This window comes from Microchirus variegatus (assembly GCF_963457635.1).
Source record: "Microchirus variegatus genome assembly, chromosome: 5".
NCBI lineage: Eukaryota > Metazoa > Chordata > Actinopteri > Pleuronectiformes > Soleidae > Microchirus > Microchirus variegatus.
In genome coordinates, this window is record NC_139806.1 from 24,205,627 (window position 1) to 24,221,346 (window position 15,720).

A 15,720-nucleotide genomic window follows, 5' to 3' on the forward strand; every position below is an offset into this window, starting at 1 on the left:
AGGAAACTTAATGTTTCAGATATTTGAGACTTCTCAATTTGCCAGATCCTGTCGTCCTGCACCAGACTAGAGAGTACAAGACAATCATACAAACTACATAAACACACACATATTCCAAAAAGCAACAATACACACTCACACAGTGGATCTCTAAAACTGTTCTTAAAGTCCTAAAAACACACATATTTACATGTAAGATTTGTTCCCAACGTACAGGAATGAAAAAAATAATTTCTATTAATGTTTTTTTTTCTATACATTTTTTTTCAAGAGCAAAATCTGCTCACTTGCTGGTTTATCATGTTATACACACACACATACACTGTTACAGCAACGTCACACCAAACTGAACTACGTGTGTCATGTCTTTTTGTGTATGTGTACACACACACACACACACACACACACACAGCTGTATGAGTCATTTCTGGATGGCAGTGTGGCAAAATTATGTTAACGCCGCCAGTTTACTCCGATCGTGCCTCAGGAAAGTCCATACGTCTCTTGCGCCTCTACATGCCACCGTTGTACGAGTAGTCCGCCTTGTTGTGCATCACCAGCTTATTGTCCACAAAGTAGAAGCTGTCAGACTGCGTCTCGTATGGATGCAGGATCATCTCTCTGACTGTGAACACACACACACACACACACACACACACGCACACGCATAAAATCACAGTTTTTCAAAACAAGCTCCCTGATAATTTTTTTTTTTAGCTTCTTAAATGTGAATATTTTATACCCGGGGGCCCCGAGGCCCGGGGGCACATTTTATGTGGCCTGTGAGTGATTAATTGGTCTTAAAAATCTGTGTTAAAATAGGGCGATGCTGCTTTAAGACGTTGACCATAAACTACATTTCGCATAATGCATGGCGATTGCGTTACCCGCAAAACGACAGCATCCTGCCGCTAGATCGCAGTGCTTAATTGTATGTGTATCACGCGACGAGTGAAATTGAGATTGAGACTGTGATTGCAGCAGAAAAAACGCCATCGCGGACCAGGTTACATCTATAATTCATCACATTTGTAACTTGAATAAGTCATAAATACAGAAAGTTAGAACATAGCAATATGTTACGGAGTAGTTACCTTTATTTTACATTATATCTGGTTACATTTAGTTATATTTATTTTGTATGACAGTTACATCTGGCCCTTTGAGGGTAACCATTATGCTGATGTGACCCTCAGTGAAAATGAGTTTGACACCCCTGCTGTAGGTGATCAGTATAAATGAATAATAAATGAATAATGTCTTTTTTCTACCACTAAACAGTACAATCCATTTTAACATCAAGACACCATGTGTGTGTGTGTGTAATTATGGACTTACCGACGTCCTCAGACAGAGGTGGGAATTCGTAGATGTGTTCACACGTGTTCTTGCTGTTGGGCATGCAGAAGCCAAACTCAAAGTCAAAACTCTTGAGCAACTTCTCTCGAAAATAATGTCTCTCAATCATCCTGAAGTTTTCTATGGGCATTTCTCCAACCATGAACTCCACTCTGCAAAAAAAAAGAAAGAGAAATCACAGACAGAAGAAAAAGATGGAGATTGAAGACATCGTTTTCATTCTTCTGATAAATAACGATGAAACATTCTGACTTACGTGGCGCCAACTTGCCGCAGCCGAAGGAACGCTGGCGTGAACTGGTAACGGACAAAGCGGCCAGCATTTGGGTCAATATCCCTCTTGTCGCCTGTTTTATCTAAGGAGAAAAACAACACAAAAATAAATAAAATATTATTCTTTTAAAAATGGTCTATGGTGGACAAAACTATTTCAATTCCAAAAATCATTATAGCTATGACCCCAGGGGCAAATCAAGGCATATAGCATAACAATTAAAACATAATGCATTTGCTTTTTTCTCCTAAATGATGACATACTAATAGCATATACATACTTAAAATAATAAGCTCTCTTCACTTTAGCTAAGCTAAACTAAGCTGAATTAGATTTTTAGCACTTCCTGACTGCAACACAAGCTTGAAAGCACCTACAATTTTGTCACACCGTGGCGAGGGTTGTCTTGTGTTGGGATTTTTTGTTCTGTCATTTCCTGTTTTATTTTGAAAGACTCACTCTCCTCTCGTTTCAGAACACTTGCCCTTCCTTCATGTGTCACCAGTGCCTTGATTACCAATTGCCTCCACCTGTTCCTCATTAAACTTAATTAAAGTGCCAGAGTGTTTTCGTCTGTCGACCTGATCGCCCAAGCCTGCTTCCACGCCCTGGCCACAGCCTCAGCGTTCTTTTTTCCTAAAGTAGGCCTTGTTCCTCAAGTCGAGTGATTTTTTTGTTTGTAGTTGTTGATACGTTAGTTTCTTGCCATAGCTGTAGTTAAAGTTCACACCCATTTTGTTTTAATTTTTGATTCATTTGAGATTTTGTCTAACGTTTCGAAGTTAGTCATAGGTTCTCCATTCTTAAGTAGTGAATTTTATTTTGTGTAGTTTATCTACCTTACCAGGTTTTCCTCCAGTCGGAGCGTCTTTTGTTAATCTTTTCATAGCTGTTTTGTTTGAATTTTTGTTGCTTTTGCTTTTAGTTAATTTTCATAGTACTTTGCTTTGTTACTATGATCAGAGGAACTTTGGTTGTTAATAAAAGATCCTTATCAACTGAACCTTCTCTGCGTCTGAGTCCTGACTCGAGACATTGTGACTGTTTCTTTGCTACTTATATTAAGAAAATGTTAAAATGTGGGGACGCACAAGCACTGGTTTGCAGTGCAAATTTGTGTTTGTGTGATTTTTAATTATTTGGAACATTAAGCAACAACTACAGACCAAGACGAATTAGCTTTTAGCACTTCTCAATCACAATGTAAGCTTTAATGCAGTCTTTGCTATTTTTTTTTTCACTTGTTACTTTTGGGACATTAACCAACATTTACAGACTAGCTTTTAGCACTTCCTGGTCACAACAGAAGCTTGAATATGCTGTCAATTATCTCTTTGTTACTTTGCTACTTATAAAAGTGTAAAACATATTAAGGCTAATTGCCATTTGGTCACATAGTGACTCCAAAACAAACCGTTTTTGTCTAGGACTGGATTTACCTGTTACCTTTGGAGCTAAGCTAAATTAGCCTTTTAGCAATTCACAGTCACAATGTAAGCTTGAATCCACTGACAATTATCTCTTTGTTATTTTACTACTAAAGGAAGTCTAAAAATAGGAAGACTGCCATTTAATCACACTGTGACTCCAAAAAACAACTTTTGTGGTTTTTTTTACTTATTACTTTTGGAACATTAACCAACATTTACAGACTAGCTTTTAGCACTTCCTAATCACAACAGAAGCTTGAATACGCTGACAATTATCTCTTTAGCACTTCCTGGTCACAATGCAAGCTGATTAATATGTTACTATGCTAAATAAGGAAGTCTAAAAATGTAAGTTTCTTTGACTGGGTTTATTTGTTACTTTTGGAACATAAACCAACATTTCCAGATTAAGCTAAATTAGCTTTTAGCACTTACTCGACAGAGATATTAGCTTAAGAGTGTTTCTGTAGGTTAATGCAGAAACATGTTGGTTGCAGTGTTGCAGGTTTTCACAGGTTTAATGAAGGTGATGCTGAGAATAAATCAGTGACTCGCCTGTGGATGGAGGTTTGGTGATTTCAAACAGCACTGTGCCGGTCTCCATGTCTCTGATCTTGAACCTGGTGAAGTCAATGTTGTAAATATTATCGTCCGGGCTGCACAGGTAATCTAACAGTGAGAGAGAGGGAGAGACGGACAGAGAGTTACAGAGGAACACGCACGTCTTAACCTCACATTGAACCTGATCTAATCCTAAAGCCAGACGTTGATCCTGAAAAAGCCCTTAAAAGTTGCATTTATTTGGTCCTCGCACACACGCACACAGTCTGGTTTCTAACCTTAACCATAACTACTACTGACCTTTACCTTATCCAAACATAACATGGCCTAACCACTGGCCATCTCTTCACCTTAAAATGTTATCATTTACATTATGTGGATTTGCTTTTAGTCCCCATAAGGACAAAACATCCCAATAATGTGACAGTGTAAACAGATTTAGGTCCCCACACCATGAGCAATACCTGCAACACACACCTATGAAAGAGACGCAAGTTATTTTTGTTCCTCTAATCCTTCCTGCCCTCACCAGGCAGTGTCACTGCTTATTAAGATTCCCCAGCAGAGTGGACTCTTCCGTGGACATTGCTCTCTGCATGATCCAGCGAAATCATTGGTCAGGACGTGGACCTGCTGCAACATCTCTCCATCATCTCCACTGAGGCCTCCTCGCTCCCCTCACTCCCACAAGAAAAACATCAAGATACCATGTCCAAGTATTAGCTCTCCTGATACTTTAACCTAACCACAATTCAAACCCTAGCAATAGACTTAATCAGATCCTCAGTAATTACGCCAGGTTTTGGTCTGCATGAGGACAACTGGTCCCAATAAGATCAAGCACATACACTCAGAGTAGACATAAGTAACTTGACCAAAACTGATCCTAATGCAGGAGAATCCATGTTGTAGAAGAACCAAACCCTGGGTGAGCAGATTGTGTATAATATGCTCGACCACAGCTGGTGTTGTCCTTGTGCTTTTGCTAGCCGGGTGCTAATTGTTACTTTTGAGCATCCTAATGAAGTCCCATGAGAACACTGCGTTAGAATGGGAGACTGTGTTTGTTAACGTGTGTGTGCGAGGTTCAAATGTGCGTGATCTGAGGATAACTGCTGGAAGCAGCTGATAGACTCCGTCCTTGTGGGATGTGATAATGAACACTTTGATAGAGAACGCGTCTATGTGTGTGTGTGTAATTTGAATTGCACGACACATTAAGGGGAAACTCAGCAGATCAAACTGCTGCTCATCTGCAAACCACATCCTCAAACTTCAGCATCAGCAGCTTTCAAAAGATCCACTTCACACTTCACTTCATGTCCTCATCATTGACCAGCTGCCAAATGCTTTACTAACCACACTGGGCACAGTATGAGCTCAGGTTAGCTGTTCTTACCAGAGCTCACCTTTACAATCACTGGCACATGGAACCATATTAAACACAAAACCCGACACTGATTATGGGATCTAGTTCAGTCTGACCCAGTTACGCTGCCAATTCTTAAATCCTCAATTCACCACAGTTGAAGTCATCTGTTAAGTTCAGTTCTGACCTCAAGAAGCCTTTTGTCCAATTTTAAAGAGACATAAAAAGGTTTTATATTGTCTCAGTTTCATTCTAGTAATTTTCTGTAACATAAAATCATTCCCTGTTCTCATTCCCGTTTTAATACACAGGGAATATTGCTTCCTAATATTTTGTCTTAAAGGTGAAGTAAGTAGTTTATAGTGACATCTAGAGGAGAGGCTGAAATTTACAACAAAGAACTGCTCCTCTGCTCACCCCCTCCCTTCCCTAAACGCTACGGTATCCTCAGCCGGTCAAATGTCGTCCTCGTCGTCTTTCTCTGTGTCAGCAGATGAGGTTCGTGAGGTGAGGGAGAGGGCGGAGCTACCGTGGCCGTAGCAGACGAAGCGGAGAGAGTGGAGGCGGGACTTCCGCTACAAGTAAAGCGACGATTGATTTGTTCTCTTGCGTTTGTCTATACAGGCTCCGGTAGAAACATGGCGTCTCGCTGCTAACAGTGGCAATGCAGTAGCGGCCAGCGACCATGTTATTTTACATGACTTTTTGAAACACTACGAAAATGAAACAAAAAATATTATACAGCGACTAGACAATGCAGGAGCACATAATATGTATAAAAAAGTGGATTTTGGGTTATATAAACCCATAAATACTACACAGTGTCCCTTTAAATCATTAGAAGATGCTACTATGCTAATAAAAAATGCTAAATTATGACGGAGAAATACAGACAGTGCAATTGTTTTTGTTGGCGCTCAAAGATCAACGCTACACTCTGAAGAAAATAGTTGTAGCACCTCATTAACCATTAAAATGGTATATATTATACTGTATGAACACAATGATTCAGATTACAACACATTTACCAACCAAAACACAACCAATAACCATAAAAAAATATATAGTTTGTATTATTGTATGCTGTACATTATAACTGCAAACTCAATTGTGAACCCCTGCCTTTGGTGACTCCTTGACAAAGACTCTGTTTAGGATTTCCTGTCATGTTCCTCATGTGCGACACCTATGTCTCATTATCTCCACCAGTTGTGTGTATATTTAGTCACTCAGTCACTTCGTCTGTTCCCCTGTGTTTCCTTCCGCTTCGGCTTCATTCCCTTGTGTTTCACAGAGTCTTGGCCTCTTTGTTTGCATCTGCCTGCCTGCAGGTGCTGCTTGTGTGTTTGAATCAAAATATCCTCAGTGCATTAAACTGCCTTTGTGATGTGTCTGCATTTAGGTCTTGAAATCCTTAAAGGTGCAGTCAGTTTTGGCTAAAATGAGTGTGTATCGCCGGGATTTTTAAAACCTGCGTGAAGTCGCTTGGCTTTTGGCTTCTCATTACCATAAAACTCCTACACCGCTTCAAAAACTACCAGAAAGCAGAGAAATAGAGCTTTGCGCCCATATATTTGTCATTACGGTAGTGACCGTACAAACAATTTTTGGCCATAATAACTGAGAAAGTGATCTTGTATTATAATAAACACCCCCAGAAAAGAGCATTAAATTCATCAGATTTATGACGTTATTCATGTAAACTAATCTTTTTTTAAAGGTGCATTATGCAATAAATCTAAATCAACTGGACACAAAATCCTCCTAATATGTCACAGAGACTCAGGAATAATGTTCATATAACAAACTGAACTCACCAACAACAACAGTACAGACAAAATGCAAGCAAAAATCTTTTGAAGACTGCAAATCATGTTTATGTTTTGAAATCATGTTTTGACACCTACAGCCGTCTACCAATCATTGCAGTCAGTAGGTTCTCAGCTGCCGAGCAACCACGGGTTGCCAGTTACGTCAGTTTGAAAGTAGTAACTGTTTTTGGCCACATTTTTACATATCTCACCTTTAATACATCAAATACTTTTGATTTTGTAAAAGCAGGTCAATCACATGCAAAGTTGATAGCAATCTTGTGCTTTTCATAAAACCTTATTTCTTGTGTTCAGTATAAAACGGATATGATTAACGCTTCTCCTCTTCAAATCGCTGTGTGAACTGTGATTTAGTTTCAATAGCATGCCGGTGTAGAGGGGTGACGCATCTCGCCTCTGCCTTACTGACCTGAATTCATCTGCGAGTGACCTCAGTGTCATGGCAACAGTGCAATAGCAAAAAGAGATGAGAAATTAAATGAGGGGACGGGAAAGAGAAGTCAAAATGAGGACACAAGGGAAGGAAAGGAGATCAGTGATGGAGGTTTGTGGATGCGGCTCACATAAAAAATGGAAATCAGGTGTAATATCCCTCGGCAAACAAGTAGCTTTTGTTCCTAAATCAGCATGAATACCTGCTCAACATTCGTAAACAGTCTCTGATATGAAGAGCTTTCAACGCTTTGCAGCACCAGAACAAGCCTTCACCTCGATCACACCTTTTGCTTTCCAAAACCAAACCATTCTCACAGACCAACAACATGGACGGCATATAAAAAGTGGAAAATTAGCTTCTACTTCCCATTGGATCACTGAAGTTTCCCGAGGTGGTCTTAATTTCGAGTTTCAGCTCTTCTTCAATTTGACACCAATGTGATTCACACTTGATATCCTCCAATAGACACCTGGTTTTAGGTGAATGTCTGTGAACATGTCACCGGCCAAATCTCAGTTAGTTTCCATAGAGTGGTCCTATCGCACATATATGTGAGTTATGGAGGGCTACTTACATGCATTTACTTGTTTTTATGGTTAAAAACCTCCTTGTTGCTGCAAACCGAAGCCGAATGGAAATCTCTCGTCACTGAAGCTCTCGTCAGCTGCGCTGATTCAGACTGAAATCTCGCCCCAGAAGACAGACTGTGATTGGCCAGCCATCGAGAGCTTTTTCAACTGTCTTGTGATTGGCCAGGTACCTGGAAGTGACTTAATTAGCACACCAGCTCTCAGAAGTGCAGCTCCCCCTCTGGAACGGTGGATGCGCTGCGTGCGACTCATTATCAAAACAATGTTTAAAAATGGCTTCGTCACGACTCCCCGCCGCAGTCCCTTTTACGCCTTTGAACTGGAGTTCAAAGAGTCAGAAGACACTGTCGCAAGTGAAACACTTCCACCACAGACGCTCTTCTTCTGCGGTTCAATGTACGCAACCGGATGTGCCCGGACTAGTGCCCGGAGCAGGACGATCTGCTGTTCAGAAGTGATCCTTACATTGCAATTCCAGGACTTTTTTAGACCGCTTCCAGAGCCAGAGAATCCAATAAAACCCAGCTTTCTCAGCAGTGGCTGAACTGTTTGTTTCGAAACGTCAGGTCTTCATAAACGAGGTAATGCCGCAGATACACACCAAAAAAACAGCGTTAATTGGAACTTCCGGTCTATGGGAGCTTTAAGATTCATATGAGTGACGTCACTCACGTGTTCACACATCACAGGTCAGTTCACTGTCCTGTTCGAGTCCTTCTCTCGCTTGGCTGACACAGAAATAAGTCAACGCACCATGAATCCTTTTGAAAGGTATGAAGAAAACGTCATTTTGAGCTGTGACACAGACCGCTTCACGAAATTACTACAAACATGATTTGCAAGGACTTTCCTTAACCATCAATAATATGACCTAATAATCATCTTCCAAAATAGCTGCATAAGAAGGGGAATCAGTTTCAGCTACTTGGGAATGTGCAGCAGCAGGAAAACAAAACACAAAAGAGTCACAAAACAGCTCCTCAGGGCCCCCGGAGTGACATGGTGATGTGTTAAGAACTGTAAAACAGAGGAGCGGAGGAGAGCGAGGAGATGACGGAAAGTCGAAGGGGAAATGTGTGGGAGAGAGCAGAGAGATGCATGTTTCACAGGCTGTAACCAAGAGGAGACGCTTCATGTTGCCGTAGTGATTCAAGCATGTATCCACGTTGCTGTGGTGATTCACACATGCCTCCTCTTCCCTCCTGTGATGACTGAGTTTGGAAATAAGTCCAGCTTGGTCGACGAGAATCACTCAGTACGTTTACATGACGTTAGGAAAGATGTTAGACTAGACTAGAACAACGAGAACACACCCAGATAATCTGCTCCCAAAACTATCCTCGGCGCTCAGTGCATGTTCCGCAAGATTTGACCCAGTAATGAGTGAAGCAGCTGGTACACAATAGAAGAAGAAAACAGCAGTTTGTTGACTGTTACATTTTTGGACTTCCGAAAAAACTGAATTTTTGCTCTGTCAGCTTAATGAAGTTAAAGGTACAGTGTGTCAAATGTCGCAGCATAACAAAACCCAACTGGTTCTGCGCATGTGTGGCATTTAGCGACATCCTTTCGGAACCCAGACTGTAACCCCGGACCATGGATATATAATATGAACTGGATAGAGCTCCGCCCCTTCGCTTCCGTTCATTCCTATGAAGCTGCTCACCCAGCGCATATGCCAAAAAAGTTTTTGACTTCCGCGTTTATTTCCGGGTTATGGGGACCATAGAGCATGCGCAGTAGTGTCACTGCCATATAAAGATCTATAAAAGGCCGTGTCCATGTCTGGACGTGTCCTGTGGACACTTTTACAGGCGTCTCTTTTACTATTGTGGTCAATGGGAAAATTGCTTTTGGGCTCCATAGGGTTTTCTGTTGCAGTACCCACAGTGGCCACCATGTAAAAATTGTCTTCAAGGCAGAGGGGGCGGTGCTCTATCCAGTTCATAATTATACATCCATACCCCGGACACAGCCTTAGTAACAGGAACTTCCTGTATAAAAAAAATAGTGTGGGGTCGCCACAAGGTCAAACAGACAGTGCCTAAAACTAACTATGACTAAACGAGGCGTCAATAGCAGCATATTTGCAGATAAAAACAGACTGTTTGTTCACTATCAACCCTAAATATGGAGTTAGTTCCCGTTCCTAAAAACCTGACTGATCACATAACAGTCAAAGAAACGACCAGATTACATAAATAGAGAGGACACACTGAGCCAAAGGACGTCCTCAGAGCGCTTCCTCTCTCTGTAAGCTGTGATTATGTTGGACTGGACAAGCAGCATAATTTCATTACTTATCACACATTAACTTTCTGTATAAGAAGAAGGGCAGGGCAGTATGGTCAACCCTTGGACGAGAGGAAAGGAATTGGGCTTGTAAATGAAAGGCAAAAGATTCCTCATTCTAAATAGTCAAAATCATTATAAATCAAAGGGAAAAAAAATTCAAAAGAAAAACATTTCAAGCGTCACCCACTGAACCAGACATGAACTCCTGTGGGAAACATGAAGGCTGCTTTGAAGCATGAGCCCCGACTCACCTCCGCACATCCTCTACAGTCAAATAAAATGAGCCTGAAGTGAAGCCAAGCTACACAAGGGATGATTTGATCCAAGAGGATACACTGGCTGCACTTCTGCACTGTTTTTCAGAAACAATCACATGGTTCTGGGCTCTTGAATAGGAGCTTTTATTATGGAGTAATTCACAAAGCAACATAGGGAAAAGTTGTAAGCTTGAAACACAGAGACAAACACCATCTATCTATCAGTTACGACTTAAATGTAACTTGTAACTTCTCTGTTTTGATGTAACCACCATGTTGACTTCCTCTTTATCCAGACCAGTCGATGATAAGCACCTCTGCTCATGGGGCTCATGAGGTCAAGTGTGAACAAGGACAACATGGCTGTATAGATCACAGAGTAAAGGTTCCAGCAGAGGAGGTTAGATCTATAGATATGTGCAGACGATTACACAACAGTGATGCCTTATCGTGTGTTTACATGGCGCCTGTAAATAGGGATGGAATGTTATTATCACTTTCTCAATGTCATGAGAGCAAAGGTGTCTCTATAAAGTTGTGGGACCTGTGAGGATAGGAAGGACCCTTTTGGAACCCTTATTTCTAAGAGTGTACAGAGACGAGCATTCCATGCGTGCCCATAATCCACTGGCTCCTCAACAGATCTCTAGAAAAACAATGTGGACGCTGGAGTTATTAACGTAGAACAGCGAACAAAGATGGACATGGAAGACCATGTCATGAAATGACAAAGGAGAAAGCAGACATCGCCAGACTGCAGTGACCTACACACTGAGGAGTACAAGCTAAATGTTGCTAACCAACAATTTGAGTCCATGCACACTGACTGCAGGTGCTCCATGAAGCACAGCACTTTCCAGTCCACTCGGTGGCGCACTTCAGTCCAAAGAGACAACAAAGAAGAAGGTAAACATGGAAACCTGCATAAGTGGCAGCAGTTTGTGACATCGTCCACAATAATGTGAATGTGAGGCCTTGGGAATTGCAGATTGGCTGGTGCTTAAAGGTGAAGTAAGTAGTTTATAGTGCCATCTAGAGGAGAGGCTGAAATTTACAACAAAGAACTGCTCCTCTGCTCACCCCCTCCCTTCCCTGAGCGCTACGGTATCCTCAGCTGGTCAAATGTCGTCCTCGTCATCTTTCTCTGTGTCAGCAGATGAGGTTCATGAGGTGAGGGAGAGGGCGAGCTACCGCGGCCGTAGCAGACGAAGCGGAGAGAGTGGAGGCGGGACTTCCGCGACAAGTAAAGCGACGCTTGATTTGTTCTCTCGCTTTTGTCCTTACAGGCTCCGCTAGAAACATGGCGTCTCGCTGCTAACAGTGGCTATGCAACCGCGGCCCGCGACCATGTTATTTTACATGACTTTTTGAAACACTATGAAAATGAAACAAAATCTATTATACAGCGACTAGACAATGCAGGAGCACATAATATGTATAAAAAAAGTGGATTTTGGGTTATATAAAACCATAAATACTACACAGTGTCCCTTTAAACATCCTGCGACCAGAGGTTCAGAGATATCACCTACAACCACACCCCTGCTCATTGACACCAGCTGTCAATCACTCCCATCACATCCCAATCAAGTGGGGATGCAGGCTCATTTTATCTCAAACTTCCATTCAAACTTAGTTTTCTCCAACTAGTGAAGTCTCCCCCTGGTGGCTATTCAGTACATTGACACTTCCTGATTAACTTCATATGAAACCTCCGCTGTGCAAGACTGATGCAGACCTTTGTAACTGAAGTACATGTGCAGACATGAAAAGTGCCTCTCCATGAACACGGAGAGTCTTTTGAAGAAGTATTTGTGAAGATATGGCCAAACATGAGAAAATCCAGAAGTTTAGCAAATATGATGGATCAGAGCAATCGCCTGTCACCGCGGTATTATCATATCGTGCATAAATAATTAGAATAATAAATGACATTTACAGCCCTCGAACTTACTCTCTGTGATCTTCTGCAAACCCAGAACATCTTCTGGAGTGACCAGAGCGCTGGACAGCAGGTCCTCTTCACTGGTCATCGGGACTCCCGCCTCAGTCGAGTTGCATCCTTTCTTCACTCTCATCGCGGTTGTTTTCTTCGGGCTGCTGCCGCTGCTGTCCGCTCCTCCGGTGCCTGTACCTGGATTATCACCGACAGTCTTCTTTGCGCTTGATGTGTCCTGGCTGGTGCCCCTGCTGGTACAAGAATAGCTCATTCTCCACTGCTCCTCCTCCCCCTCTCCTCACCCTGAGATGCAAACCGTTGCCTCCCTCCCTTCCTCCTCTGTGAAGGATGCACAGTTGCTGTCTGTTATCCGGTGCTTAATTCAAATCCGCTTGGTCTTAATGAGCCTGCAGTCTGTCTCCGCAGACAGCCGCTCTCGGTGGCTGAGCGCGGACGCCTTTACAGCTCCTCTGCAGGACGCGATTTCGATTGTCAAGTGAAGCTGTGTGTGTGGATGTGAGCGGGAAATGATGGGTTTGAAATGGAAAAAAGGGTCACAGATGGCCGTTTCTTCCTTTGAGGAGGAGGAGGAGGAGGAGGAAGAGGAGGAAGAGGGGGGCGTCCCAGCGCCAGCGCTCCCGTGCTGTGCGGATGACAAGAAGCGTCTGGTGCGCAAAGTCGACACAAACGCGCGTCACGAGAGACGCAACAACGGTCAAAACGGTGCTTGTATTTGTTACCTGGGTGATTCTCTGCCTTTGGGTCACACCAGGTTTAAGCATATTCCTGATGACTACATCTGATTGTGGACTCTTTTTATTGAAAAATATATTTTCCCAGCTTAGCCATAAAATTGCACACAGTTTTGTGCACATGGAAATTTGTTTTATATAATATATATATATATTTTGAAGATATTTATGCAAATTCATGCAGAACCATAATAATGATATGTCCCTCATTGAAGATATGAGTCTGTAAACCACACTTTAATGTAGGGACTTATCAAAATGGCACATTTGGCCCATGGCTCAGGGACTTATCGCTTGTTCGGAGGCAAACTGAGTAACAATAAAGACGTGAACGACCACTGACGGAAGCAAAACCGTCTCTTTCTCTTAAAGGTGCATTATGTAATAAATCTAAAGCAACTGGCCATCAAATCCTCCTAATATGTCACAGAGACTCAGGAATAATGTTCATATAACAAACTGAACTCACCAACAACAAACCTTTAATGCAAAATATTTGCATTAAAGGGACACTGTGTAATATTTATGGGTTTATATGACCCAAAATCCACTTTTTTATACATATTATGTGCTCCTGCATTGTCTAGTCGCTGTATAATATTTTTTGTTTCATTTTCGTAGTGTTTCAAAAAGTCATGTAAAATAACATGGTCGCGGGCCGCGGTTGAATTGCCACTGTTAGCAGCGAGACGCCATGTTTCTACCGGAGCCTGTAAGGACAAATGCGAGAGAACAAATCAAGCGTCGCTTTACTTGTAGCGGAAGTCCCGCCTCCTCTCTCTGCTTCGTCTGCTACGGCTGTGGTAGCTCGCCCTCTCCCTCACCTCACGAACCTCATCTGCTGACACGGAGAAAGACGACGAGGACGACATTTGACCGGCTGAGGATACCGTAGCGCTCAGGGAAGGGAGGGAGTGAGCAGAGGAGCAGTTCTTTGTTGTAAATTTCAGCCTCTCCTCTAGATGGCACTATAAACTACTTACTTCACCTTTAAACATGATTTGCAGACTGCAAATCATGTTTAGTTTTGAAATCATGTTTTGGCATGTGGCGCCACCTACCGCCATCTACCAATCATTGCAGTCAGTAGAGTCTCAGCCGCCGAGCAACCACAGGTTGCCAGTTACGTCTGAGCTACAATGGCGGAGAAAACAAACCTAAAAGACCTCGTTATTTTGAATTTGAGTGTAGTAACCGTTTTTGGCCACATTCTTACATATGGCGCCTTTAAATTATCACCAATGTTAAAATACAGTAGACCGAGACCGAGCAAAGTCAGCGACAGACTACAGCGACAGGTCCACTCTGATCACATACCCTGGTTAATACAGCAGAACAGTATTTCCCCCCAGGTACCAACAGAGGAAGCTAACGTACCACTGGTGGTACACGAACCACAGTTTGAGGACCATGCAAAGAATGCATTTGTGTCAGGCACATTTCCAATCTATCAATAAGCTGCATTTTATCCAGCTGTTGAACGCAGCGAGCAGCACAACACCATCATCAGCATAATCCAGCAATGAGGAGCAGAATGAAAATAACCCAGCGAGGCTTGAAATCTATTTCTGTCTTTCCCTCTCTCACTTCTCCGATGCAGGTTAAGTCTCTGCATGAGTCACTGGAGCTCAGTCACACCTGACTATCCATCAGAGCTGCCATACAGCGCCAGATGAGACGAAGACATACCTGAATATTCAGGATTTACAATGATTTTGAGGTTGATAAACAGAGTCAGAGTCAAAATTAGTTAAGAGTGTAATGGCTTCATTTTGACTGAGTGGATGTGGAAAAGACCTGTCCCATAAAGGGGTAGAAGATGGATGGATTATGTGGAAAACCATGATTTGTGTGGAAACATCGCACCCTAGAGGTCATTCTCAGTAAGTGTAAACGAATTCACATGGTTTGGCCTAATCTGAGTGAAGCTGAGTAAGACACAATAATTACATTTACAGCACTAGTACAGGAGTATATTGTGAATGTGAATTCATTTAGGAAGAGAGGTAACCATGGTGATGTTTCTGTCAAGACCCCTTGATTATTATCTCTTTACCATGGCTTTTTAATTCTGTTTCTTGTTTCCTGTTTTATAACTTTACACCAACCCAGAAATAAGGATACTTTCCCCACAAAATAAAAATGCTATAGTTGGTTATATTTGTGTGGTCATACCAACAGTATCTGAACACAGCGGCTGTATGGTCACTGTGAGTGCTCTTCACACCCCACTGTGCTGAGTTTGCTTGTCTCTTTGTCACATCTGCTGCCATCATCAGTAAAAAGTCACACACACACACACACACACACACACACACACATGCACACCCACACACAAACACACACACAGACACGCACAAGCCAACCTCAACAAATTCACTTTGATCATCGATGTGCTCACAATAATATTTCTGCTGTGTTATATTTGTTCATATTTTCACATTTGCGTGTGTGTTTTAGACACAATAATGGAATCTAATGGATACTCAACACACACACACACACACACACACACACACACACACACACACACACACACACACACACACACACACACACACACACACACACACACACACACACACACACACACACACACACACACACACACACAATGTTACACAGA

General features: G+C 42.2%; 1 protein-coding gene across 1 annotated transcript; it reads right to left on the reverse strand.

Annotated features, from left to right (window-relative positions):
* Positions 1-512: 512 nt before the first annotated feature.
* On the reverse strand, positions 513-12,613 carry unc119a2 (unc-119 lipid binding chaperone a2; the record flags this gene model as incomplete). Its single annotated transcript, XM_083889640.1, has 5 exons — positions 513-625; positions 1,339-1,511; positions 1,616-1,715; positions 3,619-3,732; positions 12,358-12,613. 5 exons carry the CDS (start codon positions 12,611-12,613, stop codon positions 513-515), a joined length of 756 nt encoding a protein of 251 aa, XP_083745766.1.
* Positions 12,614-15,720: the final 3,107 nt, after the last annotated feature.